At 39.5% G+C, this 14,095-nt stretch overlaps 1 protein-coding gene across 4 annotated transcripts in view; it reads right to left on the reverse strand.

Moving 5' to 3' along the window:
• CLGN (calmegin) overlaps window positions 1–13,331 on the reverse strand; it is a 72,495-nt gene extending 59,164 nt beyond the window's left edge. For all 4 annotated transcript variants that reach the window (XM_069855263.1, XM_069855262.1, XM_069855261.1 and 1 more), the window contains exons 1-2: window positions 13,241–13,331; window positions 2,138–2,299 (exon numbers count right to left, since the gene is read on the reverse strand). In XM_069855263.1, coding sequence (XP_069711364.1) covers window positions 2,138–2,299; window positions 13,241–13,331 — 253 coding nt within the window. The remainder of the gene's footprint in view (window positions 1–2,137; window positions 2,300–13,240) is intronic.
• Window positions 13,332–14,095: the final 764 nt, after the last annotated feature.

Genomic DNA, 14,095 nt, shown 5'->3' on the forward strand with positions numbered 1-14,095 from the left:
CCAGCACCACTGTGCCTACTAGACCATGTCCTGAAGTGCTACATCTACATGTTTTTTAAACACCTCCAGGGACGGTGACTCCAGCAGTTCCCTGGGTGGCCTGTTCCAGTGCTTGACTGCTCTTTCAGTAAAGAAGATTTTCCTAATATCCAATCTAAACCTCCTCTGAAGCAACTTGAGGCTATTTCCTCTCGTCTTGATGTCAAACCCAGACACCATTTATTTACTAATTTATCTTCCTTGATATCAACATTCCTGAATATTCCTTTAAAATATATTTAATAAAAACTTCAACAGCATAATTCTAAAATCATTATAAAAATCAATTAGAAGCTTGCAAAAAATCCTGTGTTTAATGCAAGATACCCATGCGGCAGAGATGATACCCACCATGTAATTTAAAAAAAGATATTTAAATGGATAAAAAAGAAGACTATTTTTACAAGAAAAGCAAATGGTCTTTCTATTATTCAAGAAAACTGCTTGCTAATATTTAAGAAAACTGCTTGGAAACAAAAACCGAAGATTACTCTAGACTTTATTTAGCAGTTGTCTAAAGGCTTAAATTCTGCTTTCCTGACACAGGCAGCGTTTGGCTGTCATTCTCTGTTGCTGAATTTTTCTATTCCCTACAATGTGTCTTTTTGCTCTTAAAAAACCCCAAAGCTTCTGTGCATTTATTTAAGATAACTTATACTTTAGTGTTTGCCTCCCCAAGATACTCTATCAGTTGTACAAAGAGGCTGATGCTAGGGCACTCTGATATCAGACCACCACCTCAATTCATTTTAGCCAACAAAATCATGTTAGCAGCATTCCAGGCTGTAGAAGACTTTAGAACTCACATTTTCAGAGTCAGTTTATTGACTTAGATGGGAAGTTATTTTTCCTAAGAAATGCATCTATCTAAGATAACTCCCCAAATTTACCATCAAAGTTACTTAAAACAGGTCTTACAGTTGACCATCATCAGCTTTATTCACTCAACCTTGATTGATAAAGACTGGGGCTTACAGATTAGGCAATGTTTGTTTGAAGTATTTCAATTTCCAAAAGATATTGCCACTGAAAATTAGGACTCAGATTCTCTGCTCTATAGAAGAGTTTTTTGGGTTTTTTTTTAAAAAACCACCTAAACCAGAAATATATACAGACATTTTGTGTATGAAAGAGACCCACAACTGCCCCCACCCTACTTTGCTATTAAGTATATTGGAATTTTGCCTTAAAACAACTTTTTTTTTTAATCCATCATAACCTTTCAAGGACTTCCCATTCTTATTTGGAAATAGCACCTATCAAGGGTTTGACAAGGGACTTTAGTTCTTTAGTGCATGTATTAAACCTTTTCATTTTTTTTGTACAGTAAAACTTGACTGGAATGGGAGGCAGAAGAGTAAGTAAAAATAAAATGGAAACTACTCAGTGTTTTTCAAAAATTTCTGCTTTGAATCCTGTGAAGTGACAGCTTTAGTACTTTCTGATATTCAGCTGGCTCCAATGAGAATGAAGAGCAGAGGAAGAGGGACTGACTCTTCTCTATTATTGTCATATACTGATACAAACGGTTATATTAAATACATAACAGTACACATATATTTTATATATTTTTTTTTTTTATGTATTAGACAATAAACCACACACACCTTAGTGCCTGGGCTCTGCTGGCAGTGCACTCATGGCCAAAAAACACCCCAAAAAGTCACCCCACCTGAGCAGGATGGAGACCAGGGCTGTGGAACATCTAAGGAGGTATCCCTGCCTAGTACTTATCCAGGTGTAGTGGCATAATAAAAGCTAGTAAAAATATCTTATTCAGTGCTCTACTTTGCAGCAAGAGAGGGGTAAGAACTGTGAGAAACTATTAGTGATATGCACAGCTTTGCCACTGTGACACCACTGTAGTCTGTTTTGTGTCCCCCCTCCTTTTTTTTTTCCTCCTTATTTATTTAGTTAGTAATCCTGTTTGAAGACAGACTACAGCTTACTTCCCCACTCTTTTTTTCAAAGTACAAACTTCTAGCTAATGCTAATAGAAAATCAAATAAATGATTTTTCCTCCCCACACAATTGATAAAAAAATATGAGCACACAAAACTCTGAATTGCTAACACAGTACATTTTTATGCATAAAAACCTGTATGATCTGTAGTCAAGTTGTTTCTTCTAGCAACAGCATGTTTAATTTCATCTAGGGCAATGCTCAGATCTCGTGATCTTTTTTTGTTTTCCTTTTCAGCATACAGTAGTCTTTGCTGAAGTCTCAGAAGCTGGCTTTGGTACGTGTCTAAGTCATTGCCTGCAATGAGAACATAATTGCTTTTCAAATTTTGAATTCTGTGATGAAGTAAAGAGAAAGTTTAAGAACAGGAGGCGGTCCAGAAGACGACGTGATCAGAAGTGGATAAATAATAATAGACTGTTCAAAGTTCATTCATGGGATGAAGAAGTCTGGAAGAGCGTTAAGAAGTAGAGTCTAAGGAGCACAGCTGGGTAAAGGCTTCCAATTGAAGATGAAAACAAAGATACGACATCCATAACAAGGAAAAAGTCAGTAAAAGACTGTTGCAGGGGAAGGTGCTATCCAGTAAAGCCAAGATTTTTCAGTAAGTAACAAATCTTGATAACCCTTGTCACGTTGAAGAGAGTATTTATGTAATGACTTGTCCTTTGTTTTAAACATCAGTAAGGTTAAAATCCAGATAGTGAAGTTTTCAGTCTTCATCTACGAGTTAAATAGTGCCTGAAGTGTTTTAAGAATTATTAGAAAAGATGGTTATTTGACCTCCTGGGTATATGTAATTAGACAACGAGTGAATCTGTGCTCTGAATTGAAGGATACCTTCATAACACATACCCCATCTTTGATAAAATACTGTACAGTCATATCGATATTAGAAACCCTGTGCTCTCACTCATGGTTTACAGATACATGTTTTGCCCTGCATAGTATTCTGAGGTAATGACATTATGTTTACAGAAGATCCACTTTCCCAAGAAGCAGAACCTCTAAGCGATCACAGGCGATACGCAAGCCTCATACCTGCCAGTGCCTTCACTGTGTCATTGCCACGTGAATAAAGATTGTTAGACTTGCTAAAATTAATATAAGACAACGCTTCAATAACATCACTCACTTTGCAACAGGAAGAAAAAGAAAGCAGAAGAGGACTTTATTAACGTTTTATATTGCTGCTTATTTAATTTAAATACTGTTATTTAGACACACTTACTCCATCTGTGGACTGTACTGAGTCCCATCCTTGGCAGAAATAATTTTCAAGCACCCACCACTGCCTCAGCAAAAGTGAATCGCCAGGGGTTCTAGCCTTTAAAAGAGCTTTCAGAGCAAAATGAGCAGGCAGTACAAATTTGTGAAGGTTTGCAGAGGCCTTTCAAACTGGAATTAATTTGCATTTTGAATTTTTTTTCCCCACAGCTGTTTCCAATGCCATAATCCGATATTTAGCTTTTTGCTTTAGAATATATACAAATAAAGCGGAAACAGAAGGCTAAACCTAACTTAGGCGACTTGATAGGCATTAATAATTCTGGTTTTACATGAAGAAAGAGATTCCAAACAGAACATTAATGCCTGTAAACATGGTGAAGATTTACCTTGCAATTCCAAGACAAATTCAGGTCTATAAACTAAAGATACAGTAATGGATGTGCATTTTTCTTTAAATTCCAGATGTCTTTATTAGGAATCAGATAGCATCAAGTGCCAAGAAAAAGTGGAGGCTTAACCTGCAGTTAAGTTCCATGTTTTCCTGGGAAGATGCAAACACAAGCCCAAAATCTTTCCAAAGGCTGTTCCACTGACTTTTCCATTGCTGTAACAGCATAAGATTTTGCTAAACCAAAATAAAACCACCCTCAGTACAATTAACTCTGTTATAGGAGGAATCACTAAAGAAACTGCAGATTAACAACACTGTAGTGCTTCTCTTCACAATTCTTTCAGCCATCCAGCGTCAGCTTGACTCAAAACTACTGGCGTTACTATCAGGCTGACATTTGGGTAAGCACCAAGTAATTGTAGTTTTATTTGCTTAGTTACAGGTGAGCCTACAGAAATAGCATAGACACCTCTGTCAAATAAAAGGTCAATATTCAGCTACCATCGAGTGCTCCCAAAGGAGCCAGCATTTGTAATCAACCTTATCTATTTCTTCAGGCCAGAAGAGGGAAAAAACTTTTTTGAATCGTTCAGAATTCAAGCCTGTGTTCGGTTAGTAGAACAAGATTCTTAGTATTAGTAATTGCTTATCTTATTCAGTTTTGACAGCTGGGAAAGCATCGGTTTGACAAAAGGAGCAGAGTATTCGCTCACCCTTAGCAAAGAATGAGACTATCATAAACATATATAGTTTGAAATAGAACATGAAATGCTCTAATCATTAATAGAGCACATGTAAATGAGCAATATTAACTATTAGTAAATCTTTGGCAAAAAATGTGTTTGGAAAGAAGTACTGAACTCCTTATATTTTGCTGTGCAATGCGTTACTGTCATGAACAATATTAGTAATGTAATTGTAGCGAGCTGAGAAGATAAAAGCATTATGAAGCTAAAAGCTCATAAATAGTCATTAAGTTTAAATGGATTTAAACTCACTGTGTGAGTGGAAAGTGTTGCTCTCTAACTATCTAATGATCTACACAGAACTAAATCAGCTCCTTGCAATAGCTGGCTTGAGAAGAAGCAGACAGGGTGTTTTCAAAAACACAGCTCACTGGCAAGGAGGGACAAGAGAAATCAGCTTCAGTTGTATCACAAAACACTGTCTGTCCCCAATGATAGCCAGACTAGGCAAAACCTTATCTACCAACAGTGCTGTCTGCAGTGGGACATGTCAGGATAAAACCAGAAAATAGTGAGCTGAAGATCTATGGCAAAAGTACAAAAAGTAAATTAAGGTAAAGGCTTCTTTTCCGCTGGGTGAGCTGAAGACGAATCACTATGCTGGGCTAAGGAGGACTTACTAGGAAATGCCAGTGGGTCTATGCTGGCTACAAGATGGGAAGAAGAACCTCAACCAACAGCCAGACTCAGTGATAGCACTCAAAGCTTTTGCAACAAATTTTCAGCTGTACTACAGCATTTGCCCAGGGAAGCTGTGGCTGCCCCATCCCTAGAGGTGTTCAAGGCCAGGCTGGATGAGACCTTGGGCAGCCTGGTCTGGTGGGAGGTGTCCCTGCCCATGGCAGGGGGGTTGGAACTGAGTGGGCTTTAAGGTCCCTTCCAACCCAAACTATTCTATAATTCCCTCTGACTGTTTATCACGCATTGCCATATATACTTACTGTCATTCTAAGAAGGCAATACTTAAAAGGGTTTTAAATGCAATCCTGTGTTATCTCCTAATATAACTTTGTGCACCGGAAACTGAAGCTGTTTAGAAACTACACTAATATCTAAAGCGAATGCTCATTCTGAAAGTCATGCAATTATTTATCTTCGCTCTATACGCTCATACTTCCTATTATCACAAATGCTACCAGTTTTATTATCAACTACTTTCTGGGAATATCTAAGAGCAATAGAACAATACATCACTATCATCTCTTTCAAAGAATAAAGAAAAGGAAAATTGGGAGTGGCAAAAAAGAGGGAATACAACACTCCACAGTCTAGCAGTGACTCTTGTTACTATTTCTTGATTACAAGATAACGCTGCTTATCATATCTAGAGACTGTTTTAGAAACTGAACTTTGGTTAATGCTTTCTTTAAAAGAAAACTATATAAGCACACTAACGGCAAAAGATCTTGTCATACTCCACGCTTGGATTCACTGCTTGCTGTTCAGGTTAACGAAGCATATTAAGCCACTGAGGCATGCATTGCGTTAATAATCGTGGTGGTTTGTTATCTTCCTGTAACTGATCAAAAATAGAGAGACCTTTCTAAATCTTGTTACATGCTTCACAAGCTTGAGGTTTGATTTCTCAGGGTAAGGAGGGGGAAAAAAAATCCCGCAAACAATGTCACTGTCTTAGTTCAGAACAGCCAGTTATTATGCAAACACTTCAACAATGTGCTAAAGTCTAAGGGCATTTAGGCACCTTTCCAAGTAAGGGTCCCTTCCTGAATTTGTTCACGATCTTTAAATAATTTGTTTATAGCATTACAGCACCGAATTATTCATTCAATAGGTTAAGAAACAGCCAAGAAAAACTACCATAAAGTCAGAAGCCACTTCCATTCACCCATTATGTTTAACGTTCATCAGAACCGGGGTAGCTTCAGTTGTTGAGCTTAAAGAATAGGACACAGCAGGTCTCAATGTATATTGAGACACAGGCGTCTAAACAAGCAGAGGAACCAGGCAGCAGTATGTCCTCCCAGTGCATCTACTTGTCTTTGACAGTATCCACATCAGGAGGTCCAGGCAGTGGAGGGACACTGCATTAACCCAGTGACATCAAAGAAAAGCAGTGTGCCCGCAATTTGGAGGGGGAAATTGGGGATCCTCTAGGCCCATATGGAGGATGTACTAGGAAGAGAATCAGAATTGCTTTCCAGTATTAAAACAAATATCTCACAACGTTAAAGGCAGGTCAAAATTAATATCTGAGTCTTAAAAACACATTCAATTGTATAATGAACACAGACTCACTATCACGCTTGGCATAGAATACTTATTACGGAACCTTCTACATACAGCATCTAACTAAAAATAGATAAGCAAACTTGCTTCAAAGAAAATACAACTTTAGTTCTAATGGTATTTTCTTAAACGTTGCAAGCAATCCTCATTTTAGTTCCTGTATAAGAATGTAGTGAAAAGTGACCTAAAAACATTCAGTCAGACCATCACTATATGGGAAAGCAATAGTATTAAAATAGGTGGAAAAATGTATGAAGTGAATGGAAATGTCACGCTCTTTGCTCATAATTGGTATAATTTGGTTTTAACATAGTAATGTTAGTAACAAGATATAGGTTGTTAATAGCAGTGGAAAATTCTGATTTGAATATGGCCTTTATCAGATAAATAAAAAGGACTCATTTGCTTCAAGCAATGGTTATTGCTTCATTCTGGTTAGTATTTAAAACTTTTTTACTGTTCTGCCTGATGTAGCAACAATCACTCATTTATACACGCATTTAATTAAATGCCTAGCCACACTAACAAAAGTATTTCTGGATAAAACTGTGTTCCTCAAGACTCAGAGTGCACCATTAGGAAAGCGTGAAGGTCATATGTTTACACTTGCTTGAGTACATGTTGTGATGAGACACTGCACAGCAAACAAAGAGAGGTCTGAAATGTTCCTGATCCTTTTCTGTACGAAAACCAACAGAAACTAGTCTCATTTTCACATGAATCTTTACAGGATTTATGACTCAGTTCCTCTACCTTTGAGGACAAGGCAGCCACTATTCTGCCTGAAGTAACTGCAAGAAGCAGCAGACTCTCAGTTCAGTAAAATACATGTTTGGAAGCCAGTACAACTATACAGCTTTTGTAAGCCTTGGATATGAATTTCGATAGAAAATTTGGGATTAGCAAACACTAAGTTTAAGTCCTATTTGAGGTTGTTGCATGGAGTTTTTTTAGATATAAATGCAGAACTACGTGAAGAAACCGAGTATGCCACCAGTGAGCCTAGAGAAGGCAGGAAAATTGGCTCCTGCGTGCTCATAAATCTGAATAAGCTGTGTTGGCTGAAATAAGAATGGCGTAATTCAAGACTCCTTATCAAATCTGTCAGTTTGCCACTGCTTAGCTGACGCTTTGAGCCAGAACGTGCCAGTTGGGTTTGGAGAGGAAACCCTCAAGGAACTCCATTACACGTAACAGAATCTCCTGGGGATATGTGCTTGGGCACACAGCAGGAGCAGCCAAAGTGAAGATTGCCATGGGCAGAAGATTACTGGAAAAAAAAGAAATGTGTAATCAGCTGTTTGGGCTAGCGTGTACATTACTATATCTGAAAAAAAACCCCAAACCCACCAAAAGGACTTTCATGAGACATACCTTTTTAAACTTTTGTGCCCCTTTTCCTGATGAAAAATTTGTGAAATAACAAAAAATTTAATGTATTAAACAATTTGATATACCTTAAGTATACTTCTGCGATTGCAATTAAGCACAAGCACTTTCTTCCTTCTTCACCACATCTCAAAGGAATAACTAAAGGAATCCAGGTTTCACACCACTTGACTCAACATGCACTTATTAACATACCTGGGTCCACATGACATCATATTTTAGCATTACTCTCTCCTAACTTCCAGACACAACTTTGTTTTCATTTATTTGGATGAAGTATCCCACAAATTTAGGTAAAGAGGGCAACAACATGTTACAAATCTGGAGAGATCTAACCTTTTAGCCCTCAAAAGCAACATGAGAAGATGTGTTGTCATGTGAGGTGATCTGATTGACTTGACTGCTGTGACTTCTAAAAAAATTCATTTTCATTCAGCCAAGACACTAAAGCTTCTTTTTATTCAGGAATAGTTTTTCCTCCTACTTTATGTATGTTCATAATGAGTTTATAATGCAGTCTTGCCGTCTCTGTTACTATTTTTCAAGCTTTGCTACCTCCTTACATTCTTTCTTATTTTCAAATACCTATGGTATTTATAGTGATTAATAGTTACACAGAAACTAGCAAAAAACGTGTGAGAAAATCACTACATATATTGTAAGTTGTATACTACTTTCCATAGCTACAAATCCATATGAAGTGTATTTATATGAGAACAAACTCTTTTGGTCAGGTGCATCAGCAACAGGATTGTAACTCAGTTGCACAACAGTAGAAACACCTGCATCATCCTGACAACAACCTTTCCTCTCCCTGGATGCAACTGCTTGCTTAACACAGGGTTTGCTTAGGGGCTGGGGAGGGACCAAAAAGCTCACAGCAAAACCGGGCAGGATGTGGAACAGGTATGGCTACAGCCATCCGTTGGATTATTGGCTAATAGCAGCCCATGTTTGCAAATGCTCTAGAGGATGTTGAAGTAATCATCATGCAAATTTAGACAGAGACTATTAGGCTTTAGTATTTAAAATCTGGGGATTACCAATTGTCTCTGTAATTACTTTTATCTCTCTCCTCCCCCCCAAAAAAAATTATTAACCTATTTTAAATTAAGCTTCTGCTTATAAAGGAATGGAAAATGTGCCTATGAAAACATCTTTGCAAGAAGAGTTCAAGCGTATACAAAATTATCCACGATAGCTGAAGTCTGATAGACTTCAGTAGATTCTGAACTTTAATTTTTAAGTGCATGGGTGATGCAGAAGCATCTTCCCTGCCATGCCAGGCCAGTTCAAGATACCTGTACTCGAGTTAAGTTTCACAGATGCAAGTCAATGCTCGGGCTGCAACGAGTAGTTGGAAGCAGTACCAAACAGCCAATTATTTACTGCTGCTACTGACAGCAAACACATTTCAACTCAAATCTCTCAAGCTAGTCCTGTATGAGGTGTTTAAAAGTCACTGTTTAAAGTTATTGATTTTCATTTGCACAGAAATCAGGACAGCCAATACCCAATTTACACTTCAAGGGCTAAAACGCTCTGAGACTTCAGACAAACTGAACACTATTTTACAGAGCTGGTCTATACTATTCATACTCGGGTAGTACTTAAGACCTCTAGGCTAGAGCTGGGATGCCCAGTCCTACTTGTACAACAAACAAAAAAGATTAATTGCCATCCTAATATCCCTAGAATCCGAGAAACTATAACTAGACAAAAAACAGAGGGAATATTAGACTATCGCTGCTTAGTACTATACACCATCAAAGACCAATAGCAGCCTAAGTGCTTTAATCGGCAAAGCAGAGAGTGAAACTGAAGCAAGAGGAGATTCAACAAGTGTGTGGAAGAAAATGAGCCAGAGAAGAACGTTGGACAAATTAGTGAAAGAGAGGGGAGCTGACAAACAGAGACAGTATCTGAACTCCTCCAGTAACAGGTGGGATACATGAAAAAGGCATGAGAAAATGAACTTTGTAGTTTGAGATGCAGGAAAAGTGGGACCTCCTGCAGGCTCTCAGTGGAGAGGCAAGCTCAGCAGCATGGAAGTTTAACAATATCTAAGGAGAGGTATCTGCCTAGTTAAAAGATTAATTTCAAACCACCTTCTCAGATAGATACTCTGTGACAAAAATAGAACATTAGTTGATTTGTTTCCAATGGGGAAAAAAAAAACCCACATGGTAATAACGTAAAGCTGTCCCTGGGTTGGTTGTTTGTTTTTTGATGAGTAGAAGGCTTCTGTCTTGTAACGCCACTCAGGAGCAAGGACTATCTTTCCAGCAAAATAATACAGAAGTCCTCACCACATGCTGTTACATCCTTCTGTAGTTACTAGTATCAGCTCTTTTATTTACACATTTGTGAGATCTACCAAGCTTAAGAGGGAATGTGCTCCTCCAAACACAAAGTATTTGTATTTGTTATGGTTAAAAGCTTGTAAGGAGAACAGGCGCTAATAATAATCAGGAAAATGATCCTGTCTGAGAAGAATTAGTTGCTTTGTTTACTGTGGAAAGAGAAAAGGTAAAACAACACACATACATATATACCACAACACATATTACAGGGAAAAAAGCCCCAAACCCAACAGAAATATCCCATATCAAAACACCTCAGCATGGAACACCAGCAGAGAAAGGTGAAGCAGAATAAAAATGGAATTTCAGCAACGAGGAGTCACCAAATACAAGGCACAAGATAACAGGGTGATGGGGGTGGTAACTGCAGATGGGACAAATGCTTTCATTCTATCATGTCATGGATCTTAGTTTCTTGCCACACCCTTCTTTAACTTCTGTTCCACCTTCCCCACTCCTAGCAGAACTGCTACTGAGTAAAATGTCAAGGGCTGCAAGATAAGCAACCAAGTTAGGCGACAAGAAATGATAAGGCAGAAGGATCAGCACTGTCTTTACATTTTCAGTATTCCATTGTGGAGCCAAGATCTCTACTGCCACTTCCATTTGTTACAGAAACAATTAATATAAATAAATTAACAGCTAGTTGGAGTTCTGTGCTCATCCCAGAAAATACTAATTGGCTTATTCTAATTCTTCTGCACCTATAAAGCCAGACCTTTTGTAAAGGCAACCTATATAAAGTCCAGATCACTATATAGGAAGCACTTGAAAATCCACTCTCTTGCTGTCACCCCAAACAAACTGTCACAAAACTAGTCACATCTGCAGGACTCAGAGGCACTACTTAGAGAGATCACAGAATCATAGGACGGCTTGAGTTGGAAGAGACCTTAAAGATCACCCAGTTCCAACTCTTTGCCATGGGCAGGGATGCCTCCCACTGGATCAGGTTGCTCAAAGCCCCATCCAGCCTGGCCTTGAACACCTCCAGGAGGGGGCAGCCACAGCTTCCCTGGGCAAACTGTGCCAGCGCCTCACCACCCTCACAGTAAAACATTTCTTCCTCAAATTTATTTTCAGAAAACAGCATCAGTTTTATCTTTCCTGTGTAGGCTCCGAGATTCTTTGACACAGCTTTCTGTAGATCCATCCAACAGATGCCAGCTATATCAGCTATTCAAAAAGTACTATGGAATTTTAAAGTTTATAAATAAAAAGATAATAACTCTGGTACTTTTTCTCTGGATTGACCATTGTGTTCTGGTGCTGGAAAACTGCACATGGAAACACTGTACACGAGACACAAATACAAATGCAGAATGGATCATGCTGCTGGGAGGGGATGGAGCAGCAAGCCGGACAGATGCAACATTGGCTTTAAACGATCAAAACACTAATTACCACTGAAGGGCTGAACAGCACCTGCTTTAATTGCTGGAAGCACGCAGCCTCTGCTGGCCGCAGCCAGGTTTTTCAGCTTGCAGGTCCCGTGGACACCAAAAATGCCAGCAAATAAAACTCTCTAAGATTCATGTTTGAGTTTTTAGAAAGCGAGCACTCTTTATCAGGCCAGGGCAACACGAGGGAGCGATCTCCATTAATCATGCGCAGCGAGTCAAGAGCTGGGACAGAAGGGATTTCCCACTGACAGGCACACGGATAAAACGTCCTAGAAATCTTACATTCTATCACTTCCCATGGACTAATTTTAATGTTATTATGAACTTCATAACAGCCAAACTTGCTAATTTGGACCTTTGGAGCCAGCTGTGCCTGACCTTGCCTTTGAGATGGGGAAAAGCTGCAGAGGTGATCGCAGCAGAGACACCTGCTCAGCACCGAGGTGTTATCATTTTCCCAGGAATGAACAGTGTCTGCAAAAACACTCTTTGAAAAAAAACGTGCTATTGATACAAGAAGTAGTCCCTATTCTACAAAGTGTGATATTTTTTATTTAAGCTGAAGTTAAGTTTCATCTAAGTAACTGTATTTTTCGAAAGTTAGACAGTATGTCCCTTCCCACTTATAGGCAAGAACTTTCCCAGAATCTTATGCGCATTCTATCACTTCCCAAGGACTAATTTTAACGTTATTACGGAACTTTGCAACAGTCAAACCTCTTGCTGATTGGAGCTTTGGAGCCAGTTCTGCCTGACTTTGCCTTTGAGATGGGGAAAGGCTGCAAACAGAGGTGATGGTGGAAGAAAAGGCACCTGCTCAGCACCGATCACACCACACACAAGGCGTTATCATTTTCCCAGGAATGAACAGTGTCTGGGAAAACATTCTTTGAAAGAAAAAGTGCTATTGATACAAGAATCATAGAATCATAGAATCACCAGGTTGGAAGAGACCCACCGGATCATCGAGTCCAACCATTCCTATCAAACACTAAACCATGCCCCTTAGCACCTCATCCACCTGTACCTTAAACACCTCCAGGGAAGGTGAATAAACCCCCTCCCTGGGCAGCCTCTGCCAGTGCCCAATGACCCTTTCTGTGAAAAATTTTTTCCTAATGTCCAGCCTGAACCTCCCCTGGCGGAGCTTGAGGCCATTCCCTCTTGTCCTGTCCCCTGTCACTTGGGAGAAAAGGCCAGCTCCCTGCTCTCTACAACTACCTGAAAGGAGGTCTCCCCTCAGCCTCAGTTAGCAGTTAGTACTGAACACAAGGTGTTATCAACTCCAGAGACTGGACGGTGCCTGGAAAACACAGTGTCTGAAAGGAAACGTGCTGCCAGAGAAAGAGATGCTGTCAGAGGGACGTTCTGCCTGCTTTTCAAGAAAAATAGAACTACCGAGATGAGACGTAGGCGCCGCTTGAGCTTAAATCAGAGCATCCCACTCGCTCCCCGCCGCCCTCACTCACCTCGGCTGCTCAGCCACGCCGCGACCCAGAGCAGGGGCAGGGCTGCCCCCAGGCACAGCGATGCCAGCAGCGGGCCCTGCCGCAGCCGCATCTCCCGGCTACCCTCCTCCTCCTCCTGCTGCTTCTCCTTCTCTTCGTCCTCCACCTGCAGCAGCCGCCCGACAGGCGGGGCTGCCCCGAGACACCCCGCCCGCCCCCCTCTCCCTGCCCTCCTCCCGCTCCGGGCACCCCCCATCATTTTTGTAATAGTTACCATCACAAAAATAAAAAGCGAAATATTTTGATTTAAGCCACAGTTAGGCGAAATGCCCCTCTAACTAACTGTATTCTTCGAAATCTGGTCACAACATCCCTCTGACGGCACATTTTATAGCATGGGGGTGTTTCTTTTCTAAAAAGTGGTTCCTATTACATTAAATAGCGTATTTTTTATTTATGGTTCCTATTAAAAGAAGCGGAATATTTTTTATTTGAACCAAAGTAGAGCTAAGTTTCATCTAAATAACCGTATTTTTGCAAAGTTAGATAGTTAGATAGATAAAATGTCCTGCTGACAGCACACTTTTATATCGCATGGATTACTTCTCTTTTTCTTTTTTTTCAAATAGCATTGATACAAGAAGCGGTTCCTATTACAATAACTACAATATTTTTATTTAACCTAAACAGCTGCATTTTTGAAAGTTACGCACAATGTCCCTCTCACAGCATTTTTTTTATAGTGTGGCTTGGTTCTTCTTCAAATAGCATCAATACAAGAAGTGGTTCCTATTACCATAACTAGGACATTTTTTATTTAGGCTAAACTAAAGTTTCATCTAAACAGTTGCATTTTTTAAAGTTAGGTGCAATGTC

This window comes from Phaenicophaeus curvirostris, chromosome 4, assembly GCF_032191515.1.
Source record: "Phaenicophaeus curvirostris isolate KB17595 chromosome 4, BPBGC_Pcur_1.0, whole genome shotgun sequence".
NCBI classification, from domain to species: Eukaryota; Metazoa; Chordata; class Aves; order Cuculiformes; family Cuculidae; genus Phaenicophaeus; species Phaenicophaeus curvirostris.